The following is a 23,893-nucleotide window of genomic DNA, read 5'->3' as shown; positions in this document are numbered from 1 at the left end:
GCGGGGCAAAAGGAGGAGGGGCTACACTCATCGCCGCGCGCCTTCCCTCGCGCATCTTCTCCCGTCTTCGGTCAAATGCCGCGCCTGCGCGGTTCGTGTCGGTGAAGACTAGAGGAGAAAGTAGAGAGAAGGAGGAGCGACGATGGTTGGAGAGGCCGGCGGTCCGCCGTCCTGCCTTCCCGGCTGCTGAGGGAGCCGGTCGGGCGTCTCTATTTTCTCATTCCTGAAACCGGTGCGGGGACTGGCAAGGTGAGGAGAGAAGGGTTGGGGTTTGGCCGGGTGAGGGGACGAGGAAATGAACTGACAGCCCCCCCTTCCACTTCGTGACAGGGACCTTAACTGAAAACGTTGCATGTCTGGGGTCCGGTTTTGGGTCGGGGGGGGGGAGGAGTAGGAAAAGGGTGAGGTGAAAGAGGGAGTGACGCCAGGGTTGCAACAAAAACGGAGCGGGGGGGGAGAACAGCTGCAGCCGAGAAAGAGGGCGAGGGAAAGGGGTTAGCAAAAGCATCGGCTGTCAACAACAACAACAATAATCCTCAATTGCTAGTAATGCCATTTGGCATTCTCTGCCAGTGGCCACTTCTACGTTCTTTTGGCCGGCCTAGTAAAAGGCTTTGTTTAATTTGCTTAGATTATTTTTAATCCGCCTTTCTATTTAGGAAGGACCGAAGGCGGTCTGCAACAATGAAAATACAGTATTTAAGATTAGTAACGATGAGTATGCAATGCTAAGAGGATCAATCAATACACTGTCCCAAAAAAGGCGTTGCAGATTATAAATGGGGTGGCAGGAGGGGAAAGGGGGGGGCTTTAATTATAAAGATATAATTTTATATTTGCATAAACATGTATACGCCTGATAGGGGTTTGGAAGTACGTCAGAAAGACGTCTCTCTCTCCCTTCGTCGTACCTGGGTGGCAATGAAACACGCTCCTATTAATTTGATGATTCCTACCTGCTCCTCTTTTTAATTCCTCGCTTCTTGTTTGTAGCACATGTTCTCATTCCTAAAGGATTTGTGCTATAGGATTACAAACAGCCCAGCCCAGCCCCTAGGTGAAATTACGTGAGGGTGGTGGCTGGGTAGAAAAGGGTGAACGAGCAAAGGACCGACTGGGTCCAGAGAGGTCACTGGGAGGGCCTAATCTGTGTTTGGGGAGAGTTATGGGGCGTAAACTGGGCATAGTGGCTTTTGCCAGATGGCGTGAATGGGGATAAGTGGTTTGGGGGTGGGGTAGAGGGAATGGCAGCAATCTTATTCACACTTTTCCTGGGAGTAAGATTCGTTGAGATCATTAAGGGCTTCTTCTTTTGTTTGATTGCAAGTGGGATAATAGAGGACTGTGAGCCTTCCCGACCTGGGCATACGGAGTCGTGGGGAGGCGGGAGCTAATAGGGTCGTCCGTGCTTTCGAGGAGGTTGGGGGTCGCAGGTCTGGGGAGAACCGATGGTTGAACTGGAAGATCGGATAGGAACAATTACGGACTGGGAACTCAGGGGAGAGTCTTTTGGAGCAGGCTCTGAAGCAAAGGCAAGGCTTCTTAGGGCAAGCAGGTTAAGACCCCCCCCTCCCCGAGGTGGTCTTCGGTGCGAAAAGGACACGAGGAAGGGCTTTAAGGGGTAGGAGACAGGAGGGCTGCCTGGGAAGCGGGTTTTCCTTTTCTCGATCCTCCTCCTGGATCGCTCCTCCTTTTCTCCCCTGCCCCCTTCCCCGCTGCTCTGTCCGCAGAAGCCGCTTGGGTGGTCAAAGGGGAGGGGGAATTAGATCGTCCCGCATTGTGAAGTCACTCCGGGCGGAGAGGCCAGTACGGAAGGCGGCTCCTTGCGCTCTCCACGTGGGGGAAGCGGCCCTAGCCCGGGGCTGATTCCTGGCTTCCTTCCTGCAGGAATGTAGGGCTGAGAATAGGGAGCGAGGGATCAAGCTCTGTGGACGGGGACTCGCTTCCCCCAAGGGGCTTCTTGTTGGGGTAAGGAGGGGGGTAGACGCCCAGGGCTTTGTGTGCAATGGGTATGGAGCTGGAGCACTGCCTTGTACCTTCCCCGGGGGTGTGTGGGAGGGGACACGGGAAGGGGCTCTGGATGTGTGAATGCTCTGAGGGTGCCTTGTTATATTGAGCGGCGGGAATGCTGGTTGTTGCAATATGGAATGATAGATCTGTAAACCTACCTGATTGCTTTTTGGGGCAGGACTCCTTAGTACTGTAGTAGTTATAGATCTCCTTGCTAGTATGATCAGGGTAGTATGTAAAGGAATTAATGCTTTTCTTTGCTCAGTTCTTGCCTTTTTTTTCCTGGCACCAGAAGTGTACTGGTTTGCAAAGCAGATGGTAACATCATCTTTAATTTTCTCTGTCAGTGAATCAGCCAATTTGTTATGCCTCACTTGTGATCTCTAAGAAAGGAACTCTTTTCTTATTGTACTTAAAGCTTCAGAGTGCAATTTGAGCTCACTATTAACATGTGTGGAATTATGCCTAAATGCAGGTAATTAAAAAAGCAAAACAAAAACATTGATGGCAGTACTTTTCCAAAATGTAGTTGAAGAGGCTATTAGTCTGGGCTAGCACATCATCCCAAAACAAAAGATAAAGAAAAAAGTTGTGAAACCTTAAAGACTAACTGCTATATTTGAATGTGAGCTTTTGTGAACAAGTCCACTTCCTCAGACAAGGAGGAAGCGGACTTGTCCACAAAAGCTCACATTCAAATATAGTACAATAGTTAATCTTTAAGGTGCCACAACATTTTTGTCTTCTTTATTTTTAATTTGTTTTGACCTGATAAACTTTTCAAGCCACTGTCCCAAAAAAACATCAGAGGCATCATTAGGAAAACTGTAACAGAAAAACAACAGACATCTTTAAAATAGCTCAGTGGTTTAGGTCTCAGAGCCCCTCTTTGACAGGGGCTGGACTCAATGATCCTTCCAGCTCTACAGTTCTAAGATTCTATTGTTCAAAAATACCAGGCACAGCCAATTAAAAGTATAAACACACTGATTGGTGTTGTATAACAAAGTTTTAACCAAAAACCTAAGTACCTGTCAAATATTGGCACAGTATTTATGTTGTTTCTAATATTGCTGGGTTTTTTTGTAGCTCTGATGGTATTGTATCTGAGATCTGCAACTGCTTATAGTGCTATGTGAAATTTCTTGATATTGTTCCGAAAGCCCCAATGACTGCGGGGGCCACTGGAGTGTGTTTCACCACAAGCGACATGTTTCAATTGCCAGATCTCTGTATTTTGTTAGTTTTTCTAAGATTACGTTATTATTGTTATTGTTATTAGCCTCTGCAACAATATAGAGATGTTTCTAAAATTTTACATTAAAAAAATTAAAATGATAACATTTTTTTCCCAGAAGGACAACCCCAGGACTATTTGGAGAACACACTATATAAAACATGGGAGAGGGTATTCTCAGTTAATAGCATGCTGGTTTCAGAGTGTGCCGTGCTTAAATTCCCAACAGGCACTGTCATTGTTCATATGCAGTCAGTTTGAAACCTGGCTGTTCACTCAAGCAATTGGAATGCAGTGATGCTTGGTTTCTAAGCTATTGGATTGTGTGGGGTGGGAGTTTTATTTTTATTTGAGGTATCAAATTGTTTTAATGTGCCTCACTGATTGTCCCTTGTCCTGAAATCTGATACAAGGCAGACTATATTTATTTATTTAAATAAATAAATAAAATAGAGTTTAAAAGCCACATTTCAGGATGTTGTTCAATAATCAGACATCAGTTACATTTTACCTTTTTTTTTTGCATTATTTATAGCTCTGTTGGAACTGGATGAAGAAAAAGAATGGATATGGGTAACCAACATCCTTCCATCAAAAGGCTGCAAGAAATACAGAAAGAAGTTAAAGAGTTGGAATCACAAGTAGTAACATTCAGTGGGTTGTCCAGTGACAGAGCTTACAAAAAAATAGAGAGGGCTTTGACCAAGCAACTTTTTGAAATAGATTCTGTGGATGCTGAAGGCAGAGGTGACATTCAGCAAGCGAGAAAGAGGGCTGCCCAGGAAACTGAAAGACTGCTTAAGGAACTAGAGCAAAGTGCAAACCATCCACAAAGGTTAGAGATAGAGTCCATATTTAATGAAGCACAAATATTGGTAGAACAAGAAATCTCATCTTTTTACAGAGGAAGCAATTGTGTGACTGAGGAATTTGAAGAGGGCATTCAGGATATTATCTTTAGACTCACTCAGGTGAAAACTGGAGGGAAAATCTCTCTGCGGAAAGCCAGGTATCGCACTTTGACCAAAGTATGTGCTGTTCAGGAGATCATAGACAGTTGTACAAAACAGCAGCCTTCCCTTCCGTTGTCTAGTGATGTACATCCATCGGTCTCCAAGATTAATTCTGTCATGGTTGATGTAAATAAAGCAAAAGGGACCCTTATTGCCGTTTTAATGGGGGTGAACAACAATGAGACGTGTAGACATTTATCATGTGTGCTCACAGGCCTGATGGCTGATCTGGATGCCTTAGATGTATGTGGCCGACCAGAAATAAGAAACTATCGCAAAGAAGTTGTGGAAGAGATCAACAGATTGCAGAAATATCTGGATCTAGATGAAGAAGCTGATACCACTTATGCTTATGACTTGGCTCAGAATAGGTGCATTATAAAAATAGAAGATATCCGCAAGAAAATGAAAGAAATCCATGCTTCCTTTCTAAAAGGAGAAAAAGCTTCAGATTTATACTTGAGGTCAAAGACAGAACTACAAGGGTTAATTGCCCAGTTGGATGAAGTAAGTCCAGGCAAGAATCCATGCATCCGAGAAGCCAGGAGGCGAGCAGTGATAGAAGTACAGACCCTCATAACATTTATTGACTTAAAAGAGGCACTGGTCAAACGACAAGCCTTTGTGGAACAAACGGAAGCAGAGCCCCCATCACACAAAGCAGTTTGGAATATTCTTGGAAACGTGTCTCAAATTCAACAAGAGGTACTTTCTTTTGACGGGAACAGAACTGATAAGAACTACATGAGACTGGAGGAACTCCTCACGAAACAACTTCTAGCGCTTGATGCTGTAGACCCCCAAGGAGATGAGCGCTCAAAGGTTGCCAGAAAACAGGCTGTGAAGCTTGCACAAAATATTCTTTACTACTTGGACATGAAAACAGATGAGTGGGAGTACTAAAATAATAGAACTTGTGCTAGATCATGCGTTTTCTCCTGCAGTTTATACCAATCAGTCTCCACAAGTACAAGACCCAAGGCTGCTGCTTCTAATTATTTCGTCAAGTTTGAGGAAGTGTTCAACTGGATTATGCAGCAGCTGCCTCATGTTTCCACAATCCAGCAATGCTGGCAGTCTGTGTAGTATTTGTGTTTCAATTTTTGGCAGAGCTGTATTCTTTCCAAAATCTATAGGCCACAAAATTAGTGATGAAAATTTGCAGGACAGCCCAAGCCAACATTTGGCCAAAGAATGTGGTATTCAGTGCTTCTGCACTAGGAGAGAATGCGGTCTGCAAAAAAGGTTTTCTTAAATTAGACAGGACAAAACCAATGAAAGGAGAGCTTGCACTAATGTCTGTTGGCTATAAACCAATCTAGATGTTGCATTTGTCTGACACAGCACACCTGCAATCTGCAGGATTAAATTCAAATTACTTATAGCTTTTATTTGTACACTTGATTTCATTATGCTAATTTTTCTCATCTGTGGTTTGGTTTCATTACATATAATTTTAAGAGCTTGGATTGATGGTTACAGGGCACTGTAATCACAACATTGATCAATACACCTGCATTGCAGCCTCATTCCCTGAAATACTCTGCTTATTTCTATAGAATTACTTCAGAGTCAATAGGCTGCAACTCTACTCATTCAAACTGGTCATTTTATAAAGCAGGATCCCACTAGAATAAATTGGGATGTGAAAAAAAAGTGAACATGTTGCGAGAAATTTATTACTGAAGAACTGTACTGAAATCTTCAGTAGTGACAAAGTCCTGGATTGGGCCCCTAATGGCTGCAAAATATGTTATAGTGTAATTTTCTGTGTCCAGAATCACTTGCTTTGAACAGCTTGTCATTTATTTCTTTATATTTTTAAGTAGAATATTAGTGTTTGCTTCTCTAATAGAAAATTGGGCACAGGCTTTTTCACCTGTTTGGCCTGGAACTGCTTATTCTTTTCAAAATGTCGTTGTGTTCATACACTACAATTTCTTCCAGGCTTAGTTTTTTTTAACATGTGTTAATGACCTGTAACTCCTACTGATATGTACAAATTGTTTAGGTACACAGCATAGCAGACTCTTAGAGAGCTTTTGCCTTTAACTGAAACATCGCAATCAGCTGTATTTGTTATTTTGAGTAGGTGGCATGTACCATTTCTCAATATAAGAGAAGCATTTCTTTGTTTTCATATTTCCTTTTCCCTCACATATAGGGCAGCAAGACAGCTAATTTACTGTGTCTGACTACACAGTAATCCTAAATACAAGAAACTAGTATCAGCCAGTTTAATTTTTTTTCTGCTGCATGTTGGTTAAGGCCTGTAGAAACCAGAATCTATCATAGTTTTCAAGATGCACTGATAGAAAACAAAGACATTTTTAGTACAGTACCTAGAAACAAAATGGCAGATTAACTCACATTTTCTCACACGGCTTTTATAATAAAAAATTACTGGCTTGAACAGGATTGTTTCTTTGGAATGGCTTTATAATGGTGTCAATTCTAGATTCTACATTTGTATCTATAAATAATGTCTTAGTGCTAAGGTAAAAGAATTCAGACTGTTCTTAGCAAATCAGTGCCTTTTATGTGACAGTTGAATTTAGAACATCTTGTAGCTATCACAGTTTCTAGCTGGTTTCATGATGTTTCCCAGTGACTTTTATATCTTTTGGATCACTGTTAACCTTCAACTATAATACAGTTTTCTTTTTAAAAAGGCTAGCATATTTTCTGGAGGAAGCATATGAACAACCGAGAACCAGATAGTTATAGTTAAGAAACAGACTCCAGGTGTTGAGTTCCATTGCTGGTCCTGAGTACAGTGACTCAATGTGTTACCCTTATCCAATGACTTTGGTCTCTTCTACCATTTTGAAGAAAGTGGCAATGGTAACTCAGTCTGTACCTTAAACATCTGTTGAGGTTGCTTGAGAAAAAACATGTTCAAAGATTGGTGTTTTTAAAAAGTTATTACGTGTAAACGCTCAGCAAATCTTTTGTCAAGAAAATTTGTGGTTCCAGTTTTGCCCAGCATAATGCAATGGTACAAAAGACTGCTTTGCTGTAAAGGTCATTTCTGCTGATTTGAAAATATTACTCTTCCTGCTTGTATTACACAAGCCTTTGTATCTTTAGTGAGTTGTTTAATATATCTAATTAAAATATTTTTGTTTTCAGCAAATACCTACTCTTGTTTTAGTCATAAAGGCTTTCATCTAGAGCTCTCTGGTGTTTTTGAATTTCCAATAGATTTAACTTGCAAGGCCGGTCTGCAAATATGTATGTGTGTGCGTACAAATATGCATATGGAACTTTCATAAATGACTTTTTTGCTGAATTAGAAATTGGGAGTATATACATACAGAGAGAGACATACATGCACAAACATATAGTGTCTGTGATTATACATACACATATACAGTGTATGCATCTATATATGTGTGTATTGTGTATTCTAACTCCCTTTGCACGCAATGTTGTCCTAACTTTAAATTCAGCAGGGAAGCCATTGCTTATATGAAAGCATAACATGCATTTTGGAGTTGGTATAATATTTTGAAATAGCCTTGATCAGACTGCAAATGTAATGCACATTTGGAGGCAGGTGAGGTTGAAATAATACCTGATTGTGTGTCTCAACTCCTAGAAGGCCTTACAGTTTAAAGTAGGATTGAATCTAGTGATAGGAAGACGGAAGCTGTGATTTGCACAGATTCTCCTTTACCCTTCGGATTTTGTTTTAAAAGGGCATGGGGAGACTAGGAGAAAAGGAAATATATTGTACTACTGTCACTGTTCTGGTTCTGGAAGCTTTTACTAGAAGGAAGAGCCATTGGGAACAGAGTGACACAATTGAATAACAGTATATATGCTGTTAACATTTCAGTAACAGATCTGTAGCCTTGAAGAGCCATTAGAGCTGAGTTCTAATGTTTCCCAAGGAGTATCTATTTGAGTTTTGCTTAGGGGTTGACTGGCAAGAAAAGTAAGGAGGCAGAGATAAAGTCTAAGGCTTAAGCCATGACATTGAATTTTTGTGTTTTAATGTTTTATAAAGCTGTTTAAATGTTCATATTTTACATGCCATTGGAATGCTAATGTTTGTAAAGGTGTAAATAAAGTCCCCCTCTATTAGGGGGCATCCTTAAGATTTGCTTCTTAGGATTTTGTAGCCTATTAACACTGTAGATTTAATGGAAAGTATGTATAAAGTTATAAAAAAACTTAGATATTGCTGTACCAATATGCCATAAAAGTCTGATTCCCCAGCTCCCTTTTGCAACTAAAATCTCCAGCTCATGAATTTAAATGTGCAGTTGTTAAATATATGGTACAATCTTTGATACAGTATTATAAATCAGTTTTCTGCATGAGCAAAAATAGTGAGCTAAGTAAGCTAAACCAAAAAGAGTCCAGTCTGTGGATTGTAAGAAATCCTTGTTTTGTGCTTTTAAGAATGTACTTTTTGTATTTAATATGCAAGCAGACTAGGAGATGTGTTTTCAATGCAATGGGCTAAAAGTGCTTTCTGCTGTTGAATGACTCAATACAGGACCAATTTATAGTCTGCATTTTGTTAATTTAAAAGCTTTTCTATATGCAGTGCTATAACATAGCACAAGAAACAAATGGATGTAATTCTGCTGAATCTTTAAGCATCATGCTATTTCATACTTTTCTGATTATGATTGTATTGTTTTAGGAGCAAGGTTGATCCAGGCAGTCTTATTCTGATATTGTTACCGACAACCATGATACAAGTATCTTTTCTGTTTGGTTAGTTTGGATTCAGCTATGTTTTTGTGATAATCAGCAAACTATTAAATTAGGTCTCTGCACTTAAGTTTCCTTTAAGTGCCAGAATTCAGAATTATGCAGATTGTGTGTTTGTGGTTTTTTTTAAAAAAAATATACCTGACATTTAGACTGCTTTTTAAAAATTTCTGTATCGGCCCATTTTATGTATAGCATTTATTTGGTGTGTACAGTCAAACATCCTTAATAAAGCATTTTGCTGCTTTTTCTTGGTAATTCATTTTAACGTCAAGCTCTTTGTCCTTCCACCGTTTTACATGGAATAATGTTAGTTTACATGAGGAGTATAAACATGTGTATGATTCACTTTTTGATAAGAAATAGAACAGTAATAACTCCAACATCACTAATAGGTGATTAGAGTTGAATATCACAGCTCAGTGGAAACATTTAACAACTTATATTATGACTAGCAACTATCTTAGAGCAGGGATCCCCAACCCTCAGACCACAGACTGGTCTTGGTCCATGGCCTTGGAAGGAATGTGTGTGTATGCATATGTGCACGCACTCCCGCCCACACGCATGCGCACGTGCATGGACACCCCCCACAGATGCCTGCATGCACACAGGCATCCCCTGCCCACCTCCCGCATGCACACGCACATATCACTGCCCCACACACGCATGGACACCTGCCTGCCTCCTGCATGCACGCACAAGCACTCCGCCTGCCTCCCACATGTACACACTCACTCCTGCTTGCCTCCCACATGCACTCACACAAACCTGCCCCGTGCACGGATGCCTACATGCATGCACCCCCTGCCCGCTGCACACATGCATGCACGCCCCCGCACGCAATGATGCAAGGCCCATCCCACATGGCTGCATCCCCCCCCCCAGTCCTTGGGAGAATGGTCTTCAACTAAACCGGTCTCTGGTGTCAAAAAGGTTGGGACCCACTGTCTTAGAGGATCTTAGAACATGGCAACTTGGTCATCCAGAGCAGGGGTTTCCAAAGTATGGCCTGTGGGTCACATCCGGCCTCTCCAGTTTTGGCAGACATACTTCTATATTTGTGGAAGTTCCTAAAAAACCTTTGTCTTTAAAAAAAAAAACACCACCAACAACAGAAACTCCAAAGACTTACCAAGAAGTCAAGGCATATCTCACAGTTGTCTTCATTAAAGTTTTCCCTATATCCGTGCTTTAATTATTTACAGCTTCACCAGCCAAGTGCAAAATGTGACAAAGAAGCAAGGTGATCAAGCTACTCTTTACTAGGATGCTAATTTGTACAGGTATTTCTTGACATAGCAAGAATCATGGTTAATATGCTGTTATGTGGCAGGTCACTTTTCAAGAAGAGCTGGAACTCATGAGAGGGATGCACACTGGAGCAAGATGGGATGTCTGACAGCACTAGAACAACAACAAAAAAAGAATATTTGTTGATTCTGTGCCCTCCACCAACCTCAAACAGACTCATTGAAAATGCTTCTGCACATGCCCTTTTACGGCCATATTCCTGCTGGAACTACCACAGTGGTATTCTTGGCAAGCATTAGATCTCTGTGGTTATATGATGTAACGTGGCTTGGCTTTTGGTGTTAAAAGTTAACAAAAGTAGCCCCTGGAATTGTGTCTCCGTGCAATAGTAGAAAGCCACTACAGTTTTTGGATCTCTTAGTAGTGTTATTTGATCATCACAGTATGGGCTGTGAAATTCTGTTCCTCTTTAGAAGAAAAATCTTCAAGGATAACGTTAAAGTCACACTACAGCATGAAGCCATTTATTGGCTTTCTCCCTTCTAGTTGCCACAAGTCTGCCAGCTACTGTGAGGTGTGTCTCTTGTAATCATGTTTGTGCCATGTACTACACTTGTCTATGGAACAAAAATATGTCTCCCTGTCAGGACTGTTTTATCTCTTGCTCTTGCCTGTAGCAATTTCCTTGTATCATCCCACAAAGAGTTTTGTGCCTTGTGTCACCTCAATTAAGAGATGTTTGTTTCACACTCTCTTTTTAGGTGGAGTCTTCTAACTTTTGATGGCCTTAATGTTCTCAGTTTTTCAAAAGGGAATTGTATGCAGTAGCTGCAAGGTTAAAACTGCAGGTCTGTACTGTTGGGTGTGATTGCAGAAGTCATAAAGTCATTTAACAATGCGACTGTGTATTTGCATCAAGTACACGGTACACTTCATCTGTTTTCCAAGTTAAAAATTATCCAGGTCTGTCTTTTTTGCTTCAGTGTTTTCCACATATCTAATTATATTTAATTCTGGGCAGAGTGAGTCATAGGTCCAGAATAAGGTACTGTCTGAAAGGAAGTGCAATCTAAGGCATCAGGATTGTGCAGTTCCTTGTGTACTGATTGTTCGGAAAGACATTTAAGGTGGCCGTCTACAAAACAGCAATATGAATGGCTGAACTTACCAATAGCTGGAGACAACTGGGATGCCTGGGCACGTTTAAATGGGATGTTAATATGCTAATGATAAGTGTGTTGTTTTGAAATGCATTGGTTTAGTAAGTATGTTATGTGGACAGGGGATGTTAGAAAGAATGGTTGTGACTGGCTAGGAGAAACTAGGACAGTTGAAAGTGATTAGTTTTTTTTTTTTTTGAAACAGTCCAGAACACTTTAGTGAGATTCACATTCCCTATGTGTCACTCATGCTCTGCACAACCAGCAACACAACCAGCCATTTACTCGTGCTATTGGTTCTGGTGTTTTACCAAAAATAGCTGTCCCAAAACCTTTCTAAATATTTGGGGTTACTTTCCAGCCAGTGCCACTTGACTCAGATGGCTTTATTCAAAACAGCATAAAACTCTTGACCATGGATATATTTTGTTGGAATTTTAGCAACCTTCATATGCTGCCTTCAAGAGGTTTGTTTGGAAGGGACTTTTCTGAGATAGGGTAACCAATTGTTCCTTCCCTGCCTCTGATTTTGGAAAGAGTCATGCCTCTCTGCTCAAGAATATTTCCCCCTTCTTTTTATAGTCAGTTATGTGGTTGTCTGCTGCCAGTGTTAGAGTTAGCTGTTATATAGTCAGTGGGCTAGTTAGCAGTTTATGCAGTCAGAATGTAGTCAGTAGGTGTCTGCTTGAAGCAGGCTATGAGTCAGTTAAAGCCTGTTCCTGTAACCAGTCATTTCTGTACAGTATGCTGTTTTTAATCTGTTCGGAACTGTGAGTAAATTGAATCTTTTACTCTTTCTCTTACCAATATTTTAGAGCGAGTTATTGAGACTGTAACTGCCAATTGATGAGACATCCAAGCAAAAGAGGTTGCCTACTCTAGGAAGACTTCAATCTAATTCTGCTCTGTAGGTCCTTGCATGTCTGCTGTATATCTAGAGGTTTTTAGCCAAAATTCAACACTCAGCTATTTAACACATCAATGCTATGTAAAAGGAACCATTAAGAAAATACTACTTAAATTATGAGCATAGTTTGCTGCCATGTGGGCATAGTTACTCATCTGATTGCTGTGTAAAACTCTTATATAGGAAACCGAATGTGAGACAGTTTGGCTTAAATCCTGCGCTGAGCTGGGTGTTGGACTAGATGGCCTTATAGGTACCTTCTAACTCCATTCTACAATTATTCTATGATAAGAGAAATCAAGTGGAAGGTGGTTTGAATATATGATTGCTAGGAGCCTGAGGACTAGCCAGTGTGGTGTAATGAACAGAGTGATACACTAGATTTCGAATCCCAACTTGGCCATGGAAACTCACTGGAAGAGTGGAAGTGGTAAAACCACTCCTTAAATATCCCACGTTGAAAGCTCTTATCAGGGTTGCTAAAAGTAGATTCTGACTTGTCACATACCTAACTAACTAGGAGTTTCAGGGGCAGAAAGTTGATAAGAGAGAGTGAAGAATTATCTATTTACAGCTTAGGAATAAATAACATCCTTTGGGCACTGTTATATTAACAAAATCTTATTAACTTTATTCAAGGTGAGTGGTGTGGAAAACAATGCTTGAGGGCTGGCTGTGTGGAAAGTGTTATAAAGGCCCAAGGGGCAAATACATGCATGATGGGGTTGATGAAAAGTTTGTGGCAGTACAAAAGGAAGAGACTATTACCCAAATAGCCAAGTGACAAGACAAAAGGAGTTTTGACATCAGTATATAAAGGAGGGGTAGGACAACAAGAAGCCCCACTCATTGGTCCTCTCCTACCCGACATGCCCCACACGCTCTTACCTCACCTCAGCTTGCGCGGCGACGGTTGTTGACAAGATGGCAGCCCCCTCCATGAGGCGGGCAGGAGGTGGCCACGGTCGCCGGAGCAAGAAGGTGCCGCTGCCTTGGGAATCCTGAGGGACGCGGGACGGGCCCACCTCGCCCCACCGTCTGCCATGTCCTCATCCTTCAGCTGGAAAGGCACGTCGTGGGGCACAAAGAGCCCCTTGTCGCAAAGACCCATCCCATCGCCGTCCTCAAGATCACAGTTAATGATCACACAGGGACCGCAGATCGATTGAGAACCAGTGTCCACACACAGATACGGTGCTCTCTGCATTTTGCCCCACTGCCTGCTTTTCTTCTGCTGCCAATCCTTTTATGGTGCACTGTCGAAGACCTTGAGTTGCATAGTGTTAAAGAAAAGGCAGTTTGCGGGGCCGTTCACTCTCCGCTAGAGGATGCTGAACTTTGTGCAGAACATCCAGTACTGCATAATGTTTGAAGTGATGGAGCCCACCTGGCACCTGCTGGAAAAGAATCTCAAATCGGCCTCCAATATTGACGTCATCTTGAGTCATCACACCAGCTTCCTTGACAACTGCTTGAAGGACTGCATGCTCACCAACCCAGAGCTGCTGAAGATCTCCAAAATGATTGTCTGTCTGTGTCATGTTCACCACCTGTATGCAGCGATTCTGTCACAGCATGAAGCTGGATAATGAACTGGGATGGTTGTCAGTGGAGCATGGGACCATGAGGGGGTCCACCTACCGAGCAGGAGCTTGAGGAGGAATCCATGAGGAAGCTTCTGGCTAGTAAGCTCTTAGCAGAGCATGCAGACTCCCTGCATATGACCTCTGGCTTTGAGGCAACAATCAACAAGTTTGACAGCAATTTCTCAGCCCATCTCCTGGACCTTCTGCATAAGCTGAGCATCTACAGCACCAATGACTGTGAGCACAGCATGATCAACATCATCTACAGGTTGGACTTCAATGGCTTCTACACAGAACGGCTGGAGCACATGTCTGCGGAGCGGAGCCGGAAGGCCATGTCACAGGTGGCTCCTCCATGGTGGCTACATGGGGAGTGACGTGATTCCCCTTTTCCCAAGGGTCTTCCTTGGGGGCTGGGGGTTGCAACAGGAGGATTTGCTTTCGGGCATGACACTTTCTCTTCACTTCCACTGCCACCAGAAGAAATCCTTTCTCAATTACCAATTAGGACCACAGAATCAATCCTGTAAAATATAATATTGGTTATTAATAGATTAACATACAGTATTTAAGAATCAAGGAAATCATAGATGGAATTGCATTTGGTATTCATGAATAAGCTGGTCATCACAAACACTCTTTTCCAACAACACAAGAGGCGACTCTATACATGGAAATCACCAGATGGGCAATATCGAAATCAGATTGATTATATTCTCTGCAGCCAAAGATGGAGAAGCTCTATACAGTCAGCAAAAACAAGACCTGGAGCTGATTGTGGCTCATAGCAAAATTCAAGCTTAGACTGAAGAGAGTAGGAAAAACCACTAGGCCACTCAGGTATAATCTAAACCAAATCCCCTATGAGTACACAGTGGAAGTAAAGAACAGATTTAAGGAACTAGATTTGGTGGACAGAGTGCCTGAAGAACTTTGGATAGAGGCTCATAACATTGTCCAGGAGGCAGCAACAAAAACCATCCCAAAGAAAAGGAAATGCAAGAAAGCAAAATGGCTGTCAAACGAGGCCTTAGAAATAGCAGAGAGGAGAAGGGAAGCAAAATGCAAGGGAGATAGGGAAAGTTACAGAAAGTTGAATGCAGACTTCCAAAGAATAACAAGGAGAGACAAGAGAGCCTTCTTAAATGAACAATGCAAAGAAATAGAGGAAAATAACAGAAAAGGAAAAACCAGAGATCTGTTCAGGAAAATTGGAGATATTAGAGGAACATTTCGCGCAAAGATGGACATGATAAAGGACAAAAATGGGAGGGATCTAACAGAAGCAGAAGACATCAAGAAGAGGTGGCAAGAATACACAGAGGAATTACAGTGGTGCCTCGCATAGCGAGGTTAATCCGTTCCGGATTAACCTTCGCTATGCTGAAGCATCGCTGAACGGGGCAGCGATTTCCATTGGAATGCATTAAACATCATGTAATGCGTTCCAAATAGGCCAAATACTCACCGTTCAGCGAAGCTTCAGGATGGCCGGCAGCCATTTTCGCGCCCTCGCCTCGCTTAATGAGGGCGCGAAAACGCTACGCGCGGCCATTTCGGGCCATTTCCCGGCTTCCGGCAGCCATTTTGGCTGCCGAACAGCTGATCGTCGGGGTTCGTTTTGCGAAGATCGGTAAGCGAAAGGCTTACCGGTCTTCGCAAAGCGAATTTTTCCCCATTACAAAAACGTTCAGCGATCGCATTAGCGATCCGAAAAAACGGATCGCTATGCAATTTCATCGTTATACGGTGCGCTCGTTAAGCGAGGCACCACTGTATATCAGAAAGATGTGGATATCCCGGACAACCCAGACAATGTAGTTGCTGACCTTGAGCCAGACATCCTGGAGAGTGAAGTCAAGTGGGCCTTAGAAAGCATGTCTAACAACAAGGCCAGTGGAGGTGATGGCATTCCAGTTGAACTATTTAAAATCTTGAAAGATGATGCTGTTAAGGTGCTACATTCAATATGCCAGCAAGTTTGGAAAACCCAACAGTGGCCAGAGGATTGGAAAAGATCAGTCTGTATCCCAATCCCAAAGAAAGGCAGTGCCAAAGAATGCTCCAACTACCGCACAATTGCACTCATTTCACACGCTATCAAGGTTATGCTCAAAATCCTGCAAGGTAGGCTTCAGCAGTATGTGGACCGAGAACTCCCAGAAGTACAAGCTGGATTCCGAAGAGGCAGAGGCAATCGAGACCAAATTGCTAACTTGCACTGGATTATGGAGAAAGCCAGAGAGTTCCAGAAAAACATCTACTTCTGCTTCATTGAGTATGCAAAAGCCTTTGACTGTGTGGACCACAACAAACTATGGCAAGGTCTTAAAGAAATGGGAGTGCCTCACCACCTTATCTATCTACTGAGAAACCTATATGTGGGACAGGAAGCAACAGTTAGAACTGGATATGGAACAACTAATTGGTTCAAAATTAGGAAAGGAGTACGACAAGGCTGTATATTGTCACCCTGCTTATTCAACTTATATGCAGAATACATCATGCGGAAGGCTGGACTGGAGGAATCCCAAGCCGGAATTAAGATTGCCGGAAGAAATATCAACAACCTCCGATATGCAGATGACACCACTCTGATGGCAGAAAGTGAGGAGGAATTAAAGAACCTTGTAATGAGGGTGAAAGAGGAGAGTGCAAAAAACGGTCTGAAACTCAGCATCAAAAAAACTAAGATCATGGCCACTGGTCCCATCACCTCCTGGGAAATAGAAGGGGAAGATATGGAGGCAGTGACAGATTTTATTTTCCTGGGGTCCATGATCACTGCAGATGGAGACAGCAGCCACGAAATTAAAAGACCCCTGCTTCTTGGGAGGAAAGCGATGACAAATCTTGACAGCACCTTAAAAAGCAGAGACATCACCTTGCCAACAAAAGTCTGAATAGTCAAAGCTATGGTTTTTCCTGTTGTGATGTATGGACGTGAGAGCTGGACCATAAAGAAAGCAGACCACCGAAGAATTGATGCCTTTGAATTGTGGTGCTGGAGGAGGCTCTTGAGAATCCCCTGGACTGCAAGGAGAACAAACCTATCAATTCTAAAGGAAATCAACCCTGAGTGCTCACAGATCCTGAAGCTGAGGCTCTAGTACTCTGGCCATCTAATGAGAAGAAAAGACTCCCTGGAAAAGACCCTGATGTTGGGAAAGTGTGATGGCAAGAGGAGAAGGGGACGACAGAGGATGAGATGGCTGGACAGTGTCTGCGAAGCAACCAACATGAATTTGACACAACTCCGGGAGACAGTAGAAGATAGGAGGGCCTGGCGTGCTCTGGTCCATGGGGTCACGAAGAGTCGGACACGACTAAACGACTAAACGAACGAATTCATGAAACTTCATTTAAATTAGAAATATGCTGGTTACTTTGTATTTAGTTTCAGTCACTTTGTAACGGTTGCATTCAGTTCTCTTTTATTTATTTATTTATTTATTTATTTATTTATTTATTTATTTATTTATTTATTTATTTATTTATTTGTTTGTTTGTTTATTTGTTTGTTTGTTTGTTCGTTTGTTCGTTTGTTCGTTTGTTTGTTCGATTTATATCCCGCCCATCTGGTATATTCTTCCACTCTGGGCGGCTTACAGAATATCAAAACAATTAAAAAACATAAAAACATTAGCATACAACAATAACAAATAGTGCAGGAATAAATAAATAGCAAAGCAAAAGAAATCAGTAGTTGACAGGAGGGAAGGCTTGGATGTACATCCATGTTTTCAGCTGGCATTTGAAAGTACCCAGCGTAGGGGCCTTGCGAATCTCCAGAGGAAGGTTGTTCCAAAGGCGAGGAGCCACCACCAAGAAGGCCCGGCTTCGAGTCTTTTCCCTCCGGGCCTCCTTCGGCCTCAGCAGCTGGGCAATCCGCCAAAGGTGGAAAAAGGCGGTGCGAACTACCAACACCACCTGGGTTTCCGTGGTGAGCTTCGGATCCAGGTGTACCCCCAGGCTGCGAACCCCACTCTTAGCAGCCAGGGTCAACACCCCAAATGTGAGAGACCCACCCAGGGCACCAACTCCAAGGGCATCCACCCTCAGAACTTCTGTCTTGTCCAGCCTCAGCCCATTTTCCTGCATCCACTGCAGTACGGCCCCCAGGCAGCGCTGGAGGGACAGGACGTTTCTTTCCAAGTGTTTCTTTCCAAAACAATTCTTCCAACTACCTAACCCTTTCCCTAACTCCTGACTAACTGTCCCATCTCATCACTAACTGACACCCTTAACTCCTGGCTAACTGAAATCCTAACTCTTACTGAAACTCTTAACTGTCCTCCGTTCTCTTCTTATATTCCCTGGTTCCGCCCTCCGGCACAACCATTGGCTACTGAATCAGTATTCCATCGTGATGGACAGGTGTGGTTTCTGGCCTGTCCGTCACAATAACTGAATGGTAAATGATGAAAAACTGAACTGTAAAAGATGTCAACTGGTTAGCATCCATTACATCATCAGGACACTCCTCCAGTCCAAGTCCCTGGAGCAACTTGGCAACTGTTTTAAAGAGAAATGAGAGAAGTGAATCCTGTTATACAAACCAATAAACTTTAATGCAGCATGGAACGAAAAAGTCGGCAGTCTACATGAAGCATGGAGGTACAGTGTTACCCCAATTGGGTCCCTGTTCTTTATATTCTGGGGAGGAGGGACCATGAGAGGAGAGAGAGAGAGAGAGAGACTACTGACAAGAAGACCATACACCAATAATTTTGGGTTAAGCACTATTCACGTAACATTTATCGATGCGACGTAAGACATAGGCTATAAGACAAAAGGTACCAAGAGGCCTTTCATTTTTACTTCACATTCAAACAAGATACTCACTCATCCAGATGGTCCTTCTCTGGGGGTGATGAGTCCTCAGAAAGGGTGATGGGGGTCATTCCAGCGCTGTTCTGAAGCCCACCTGTCTCTTCCTGGGTCATCCTTCTTATAGGTCTTTTCCTTGTGGGCTGTGTTAATGGGCTAAACCTGGGCTGTCACAAGCATACGGGGGCATGTCAAGGATTTGGCGACAGGAAAATGCGCAGAGTTATTGAAGACACTTACAAGTTCTTCTTCTTTTGCAAGACGGTTGTATTTACAGTATTTACAGGCAGGCATCACATCAGCATGGCAGGACATCATTACACAAACGGACATAGTGGATTGCAGCAAATGGTGGAGAGAGAAGAGAATGATACATAGACACTGTTCACTTTTATACATATACATGGCATCTCTAGTCTAATCAGAAGACACATGACTTCATATTCTGCACCTGGTGTCTTCTTATTTCCAGACATTGCATCATCTTCAAAGTGACTCAGCATAGTCACATCTGTGCACAATGGCAGCTCGTAAATAATACATTTATTCAGGTTCAGGCCTACAAAATTTCTATATTCTAACAGGGCAGACCTCAGCTTTCTGGGCAGATACAATCTGTTGTCATGCAGGAATGCTTCCTTTTACGTGTTCAGTTTGTTCCATCTGCCACAGACTTCAGCTAGCCTGCTTCCTCTTACTTAAGCCTGCTTTCTCCAATTTTAGTTACATTTGGACTTGTTGCTCCAGTTCACTTCCCTCTTGTCTGGGCAAAAATCCAACATCTGCAAAAATCCAAACCTTTGCCCTCATCAGTCTCTTATTTATAATGAATTATAAATAAAGGGTCTTTTTTATTTGAACTTTAATGTGAACTCAATTGCTTTTGAATTGTTTCAGTATATGTGAATGCTTCTGTTGGAGTAATTTGTACCTGTGGAATTTGTCAAGTAATGGACACTGGGAACATAGGTTTCAGGCTACAAGAAATTCATGCAAATGCGAGTAGATAAATAGGGACCACCTCAGTGGGAAGGTAACAGCATTCCGTTTCTAAGTCGCACTGGCCATGTGACCACGGAAGATTGTCTTCGGACAAACGCTGGCTCTATGGCTTGGAAACGGGGATGAGCACCACCCCCTAGAGTCGAACACGACTGGACAAAAATTGTCAAGGGGAACCTTTACCTTTACCTTTATGGTTCCCCCTACCTGCAATACTGACATAGCGGTGTGCCAGTTTGAAAGAAATTTTAAAAATCAGCAGCTAGTGCAAGGAGAAAAGTGCTCCCCCCTTCATAAGCCTAGAGGCTTCTGGGCTTTGTCAATGTCTCTGGTCGATCTCTCTCTCTCACACACACACACAAACACTCTCCCCCCCCCATCCTCACTCAGATGTTTTTGGGTGAGGAGAGGAGGTAGCAGTCACTTTGAAAATGTATTGAAAGAGGAACCTCTGTCTGCCTTCCACAGGCTGCAGGACGCTTTACACTCTGATCTGTTTTAATTTTTTCCTATCTGTAATACTGATATGCCAGTTTGAAAGAAATAAAAAATGAAAATAAAACAAATAACACCACAAAAACAGTGGCAAGTGGCCAGCTTGAGGGCGGGCAGGCAGGCAGGGATAGGACAAAGCCTCACTCAGAATGATTTTTAAAAGCCATTGCAAGCCCCTCAACTGATAAACAAGATACAGTATTTAATGCGTTATATAAAATAGATTAAATGTTTTCCTGATGACACATTGAGCCAAATACTATGTGACAATCACATAATCCTAACCCTATTACAGAAACAACAATCTAGCTATTGTTTCCTTTTCATCGTGTAACTGCGCCCTTAGTCATTTTGAATCCATCTGTGTCAAAGATAATACCATTGGATCGCATCTTCTTTCTGCTGTGGGACAGTTGTAGAAGGGGCTCAGTAATACAACACATACTTTGCATGAATGAGAAGCCTGGTTAAACTTTGTGTTTAGGGTGGCCACTGCCCCATCACCAAAAAGGAGAACATGGAGGTCAAGCAACACCAAAAAGGAGGACAGTCTACCCAAACATAGTAGATCAGTTTTGCATTAAATTTGCATGTGCCAATTTAAAGTAATATGTGCAGATATAATTATTTTTAGATATAATTACAATAATTTAAGTGGAAATGCTCTACTACTCACCATACAATCATGACCAGGTGAACACCTTGGGAGACAGCACGGTGATAAAGCTGTGATAGAAATCAAATGAATAAATAAGGCACAGCATTTAATAACTAATCAAAGCTTCTACTTCTCCTGCTCAGCCAGGGAAACTCTCATGGGGGTAAAGTGGCAACCTGCATGTCACCAGAAAGGAGGACATCTCTTAAAATGGAGGACCATCCTCCCTAAAGAAGAATATATGGCCACCCTAGGCGGTGTTGTCAAAGACTCCTATCTGAATCTGTAGAGAACTGTTGCCAGTCAGAGTTGACATTACTTGGCTAGATGTACCAGTGTTTTCACACAATAAACATCTGCTCCTTGTTTTCCTTCATCCATGTGAGAAGTTGATGACCCAACGTAATAGGCTTTTGAAATAATAGGGTGCACTGTAAACTTTATACAGTGTATTAGTCATAAGTATCAGAAATATTTCTGAACCATGTCTTATTTGCACAAATCCTGAAGCGGTTTATACCAACACCAGAAAACAACCCAAGAAAAGCACTATCGTAGAAGATAAGAGGGAAGTTCCAAACAAATTGCTGCTTGAAGAAAAGCAAAGTTGCCAGTAATTGCCTGAACCATGTCAGTACTGAGGCAAAAATTATTATATGGGGTGAATGTTACCTCAGGGAAGGCCTATGGATGTGTTGCAGTCAAACAAAAATGTATGGACACTGAAGCCATCAACAGAGCATCCCCTGAAGTTGTACAGTACAAGTTTTTGCCTAGTCTTATCAGCACTGCATAATATGATAGTAGACTGGCTGAATGTGTATTCTACCTCAAGAATGGGCAAAATATGGCCTGTAGACCCCATATGGTATGTGGGTACGTGTATGTGCCCCTTGCTTGTAGACATTTCTAGAAACAAGATTACCCATACAGCTGAAATGGGCAGTGGTGGGGGACATAGGAAGATTGCTCCATAAATTCCTTACAGAGAACTCCTTGGAACAACGGGGGGGGGGGGGGGAAGGAGACATAAAATTTCCAAGTGGCAAAGGTAGACAAAACCCATAAATATCCAGCATTTTATGGAGCTTTGGAAGCTGCCGGGTCCTCCTTTACAGATGGTTTTTACAGCCCATCATTTGAAATAACTAGCATGAGGTGGACTTGAATCTTTGTAACTGAATCCAAGTTGGGGATAAAACAGCATAAGCTGCCTTTCCGAAGGTTTAGACTCCCTGGCACCTGGCTATCCTCCTTCATATCCAGACAGGTTCGTTTTGGTCTTTCATCTTCCCTAGCCGAATAACACATGCGGACTGTTTATACTACCCTGGGCTATAATCATCCTTCACAGTTTCTCAAGGTTAAAACCAGTCAGGATGATCCTATCTCTACATAGGAAAGAGAAAGAACTAGGGCAGCCACTCATTCATGAGGTTTAAGAGATCTAAAATTATGGCTGAAATTTATCTACGGTTTAGTTATATTGAATTATTGCTCTGGAGAAGAGAAATCCCAATAAAAAGTAATGAATGAATGATAAAACACATGAATGATGAGCTTAAACATGATATGAATGGTAAAGATGATGTATTATAAGGTTCTAGTTGACTACATATCGATTCTATGCAGAAATGTCTCTTAGCTATAAGCTCTTGAGTTAAAATATTAAAATATAGCCTCTCAAATAAGACAGCTATGTCATGGCCTACTTGTTTTATTTATTTATTTATTTATTTATTTATTTATTTATTTATTTATTTATTTATTTATTTATTTATTTAATTTATATGCCGCCCACTCTACCCAGAGGTCTCTGGGCGGCTTACAATAATTAAAATTCAATACAATAAGATGATTAAAATACAATTAAAATACAATTAAAATACAATTAAAATTGCCATCATCAGGACCCACAGTTGTTATTTCAATTAAAAGCCTTCTGGAACAGGAAGGTTTTGACCTGGCGCCGAAATGTCATCAACGTCGGCGCCAGACGGATTTCAGTTGGGAGGGCGTTCCATAGTCTGGGGGCAGCTGCCGAAAAGGCCCTTTGTCTACAAGCCATCCCTCTTACCTCTTTGAGGGATGGCTCTTTCAAAAGGGCCCCCTGGCTAGATCTTAACTGCCGGGTAGGCTCATATGGAAGGAGGCGGTCCTTCAAGTATCCAGGGCCCAAGCTGTTTAGAGCTTTATATGTCAAAACAAGCACTTTGAATTGGGCTCGGGCAGCAACTGGTAACCAATGTAAATTGAACAGAATCGGCTTGATGTGATCTCTAGCGGCTCCACCACTCACCAGCCGCGCAGCTCGATTCTGGACCAGTTTCAGTCGCCGGACCGTCTTCAAAGGCAGCCCCACGTAGAGCGCATTGCAATAATCTATACGAGATGTTACCAGTGCGTGTGTAACTGTCATGAGACTCCGCTCGTCCAGGTAGGGCCGCAGCTGGTATAATTTCCGCAGCTGAAGGAAGGCGCCTCTGGCCACCGAGTCCACCTGGGCTTCCAAAGTTAGACTGGGGTCCAGGAGCACCCCCAGGCTGCGGACCCTGTCCCTTAGGAGGAGTGTAACCCCATTCAGGGCAGGGAAATGGCCCTCCAACCTGTCCGGCGAAGCACCCACTAACAGCACTTCCGTCTTGTCTGGATTGAGTTTCAATTTATTAACCCTCATCCAGTCCATTATCAGGTCCAGACACGAGTTCAGCACAGAAACCGCCTCACCTGGATTGGTGGAAAACGAGAGGTAGAGCTGAGTGTCGTCAGCATATTGCTGACTCCTCAGCCCAAACCTCCTGATGACCTCTCCCAGCAGTTTCATGTAGATGTTAAACAGCATGGGGGACAGTATCGAGCCCTGAGGAACCCCATGACATAAATGCCATGGGGCAGAGCAACTGTCCCCCAGCACCACCCTCTGGATACGGTCAGCTAGGAAGGAGCGGAACCACCGTAAAACAGTGCCCCCAACTCCCAACCCAGCCAGCCTATCCAGAAGGACACCATGGTC

General features: G+C 42.6%; 1 protein-coding gene across 2 annotated transcripts; it reads left to right on the top strand.

Moving 5' to 3' along the window:
* The first annotated feature begins 25 nt into the window (after window positions 1-25).
* On the top strand, window positions 26-9,235 carry BAG5 (BAG cochaperone 5). Of its 2 annotated transcripts, none has more exons than XM_020808940.3 (2): window positions 26-249; window positions 3,783-9,235. In XM_020808940.3, the coding sequence occupies exon 2, from the start codon at window positions 3,811-3,813 to the stop codon at window positions 5,161-5,163; it is 1,353 nt and encodes a 450-aa protein (XP_020664599.2). In that variant the 5' UTR covers window positions 26-249; window positions 3,783-3,810; the 3' UTR covers window positions 5,164-9,235. The 2 variants fall into 2 exon arrangements, with proteins under 2 accessions (XP_020664599.2, XP_078239952.1); XM_078383826.1 differs by lacking the exon at window positions 26-249 and adding an exon at window positions 1,856-1,968.
* The last annotated feature ends 14,658 nt before the right edge of the window (window positions 9,236-23,893 follow it).

The sequence above is a fragment of the Pogona vitticeps genome, chromosome 1 (genome assembly GCF_051106095.1).
Source record: "Pogona vitticeps strain Pit_001003342236 chromosome 1, PviZW2.1, whole genome shotgun sequence".
In the NCBI taxonomy this organism is placed as follows: domain Eukaryota; kingdom Metazoa; phylum Chordata; class Lepidosauria; order Squamata; family Agamidae; genus Pogona; species Pogona vitticeps.
This window is presented reverse-complemented; position numbering and strand designations above follow the sequence as displayed.

Bases quoted from the DNA above. Each gene is read 5' to 3' on its own strand.
- BAG5 (XM_020808940.3), top strand. From the start codon at position 3,811: ATGGATATGGGTAACCAACATCCTTCCATCAAAAGGCTGCAAGAAATA.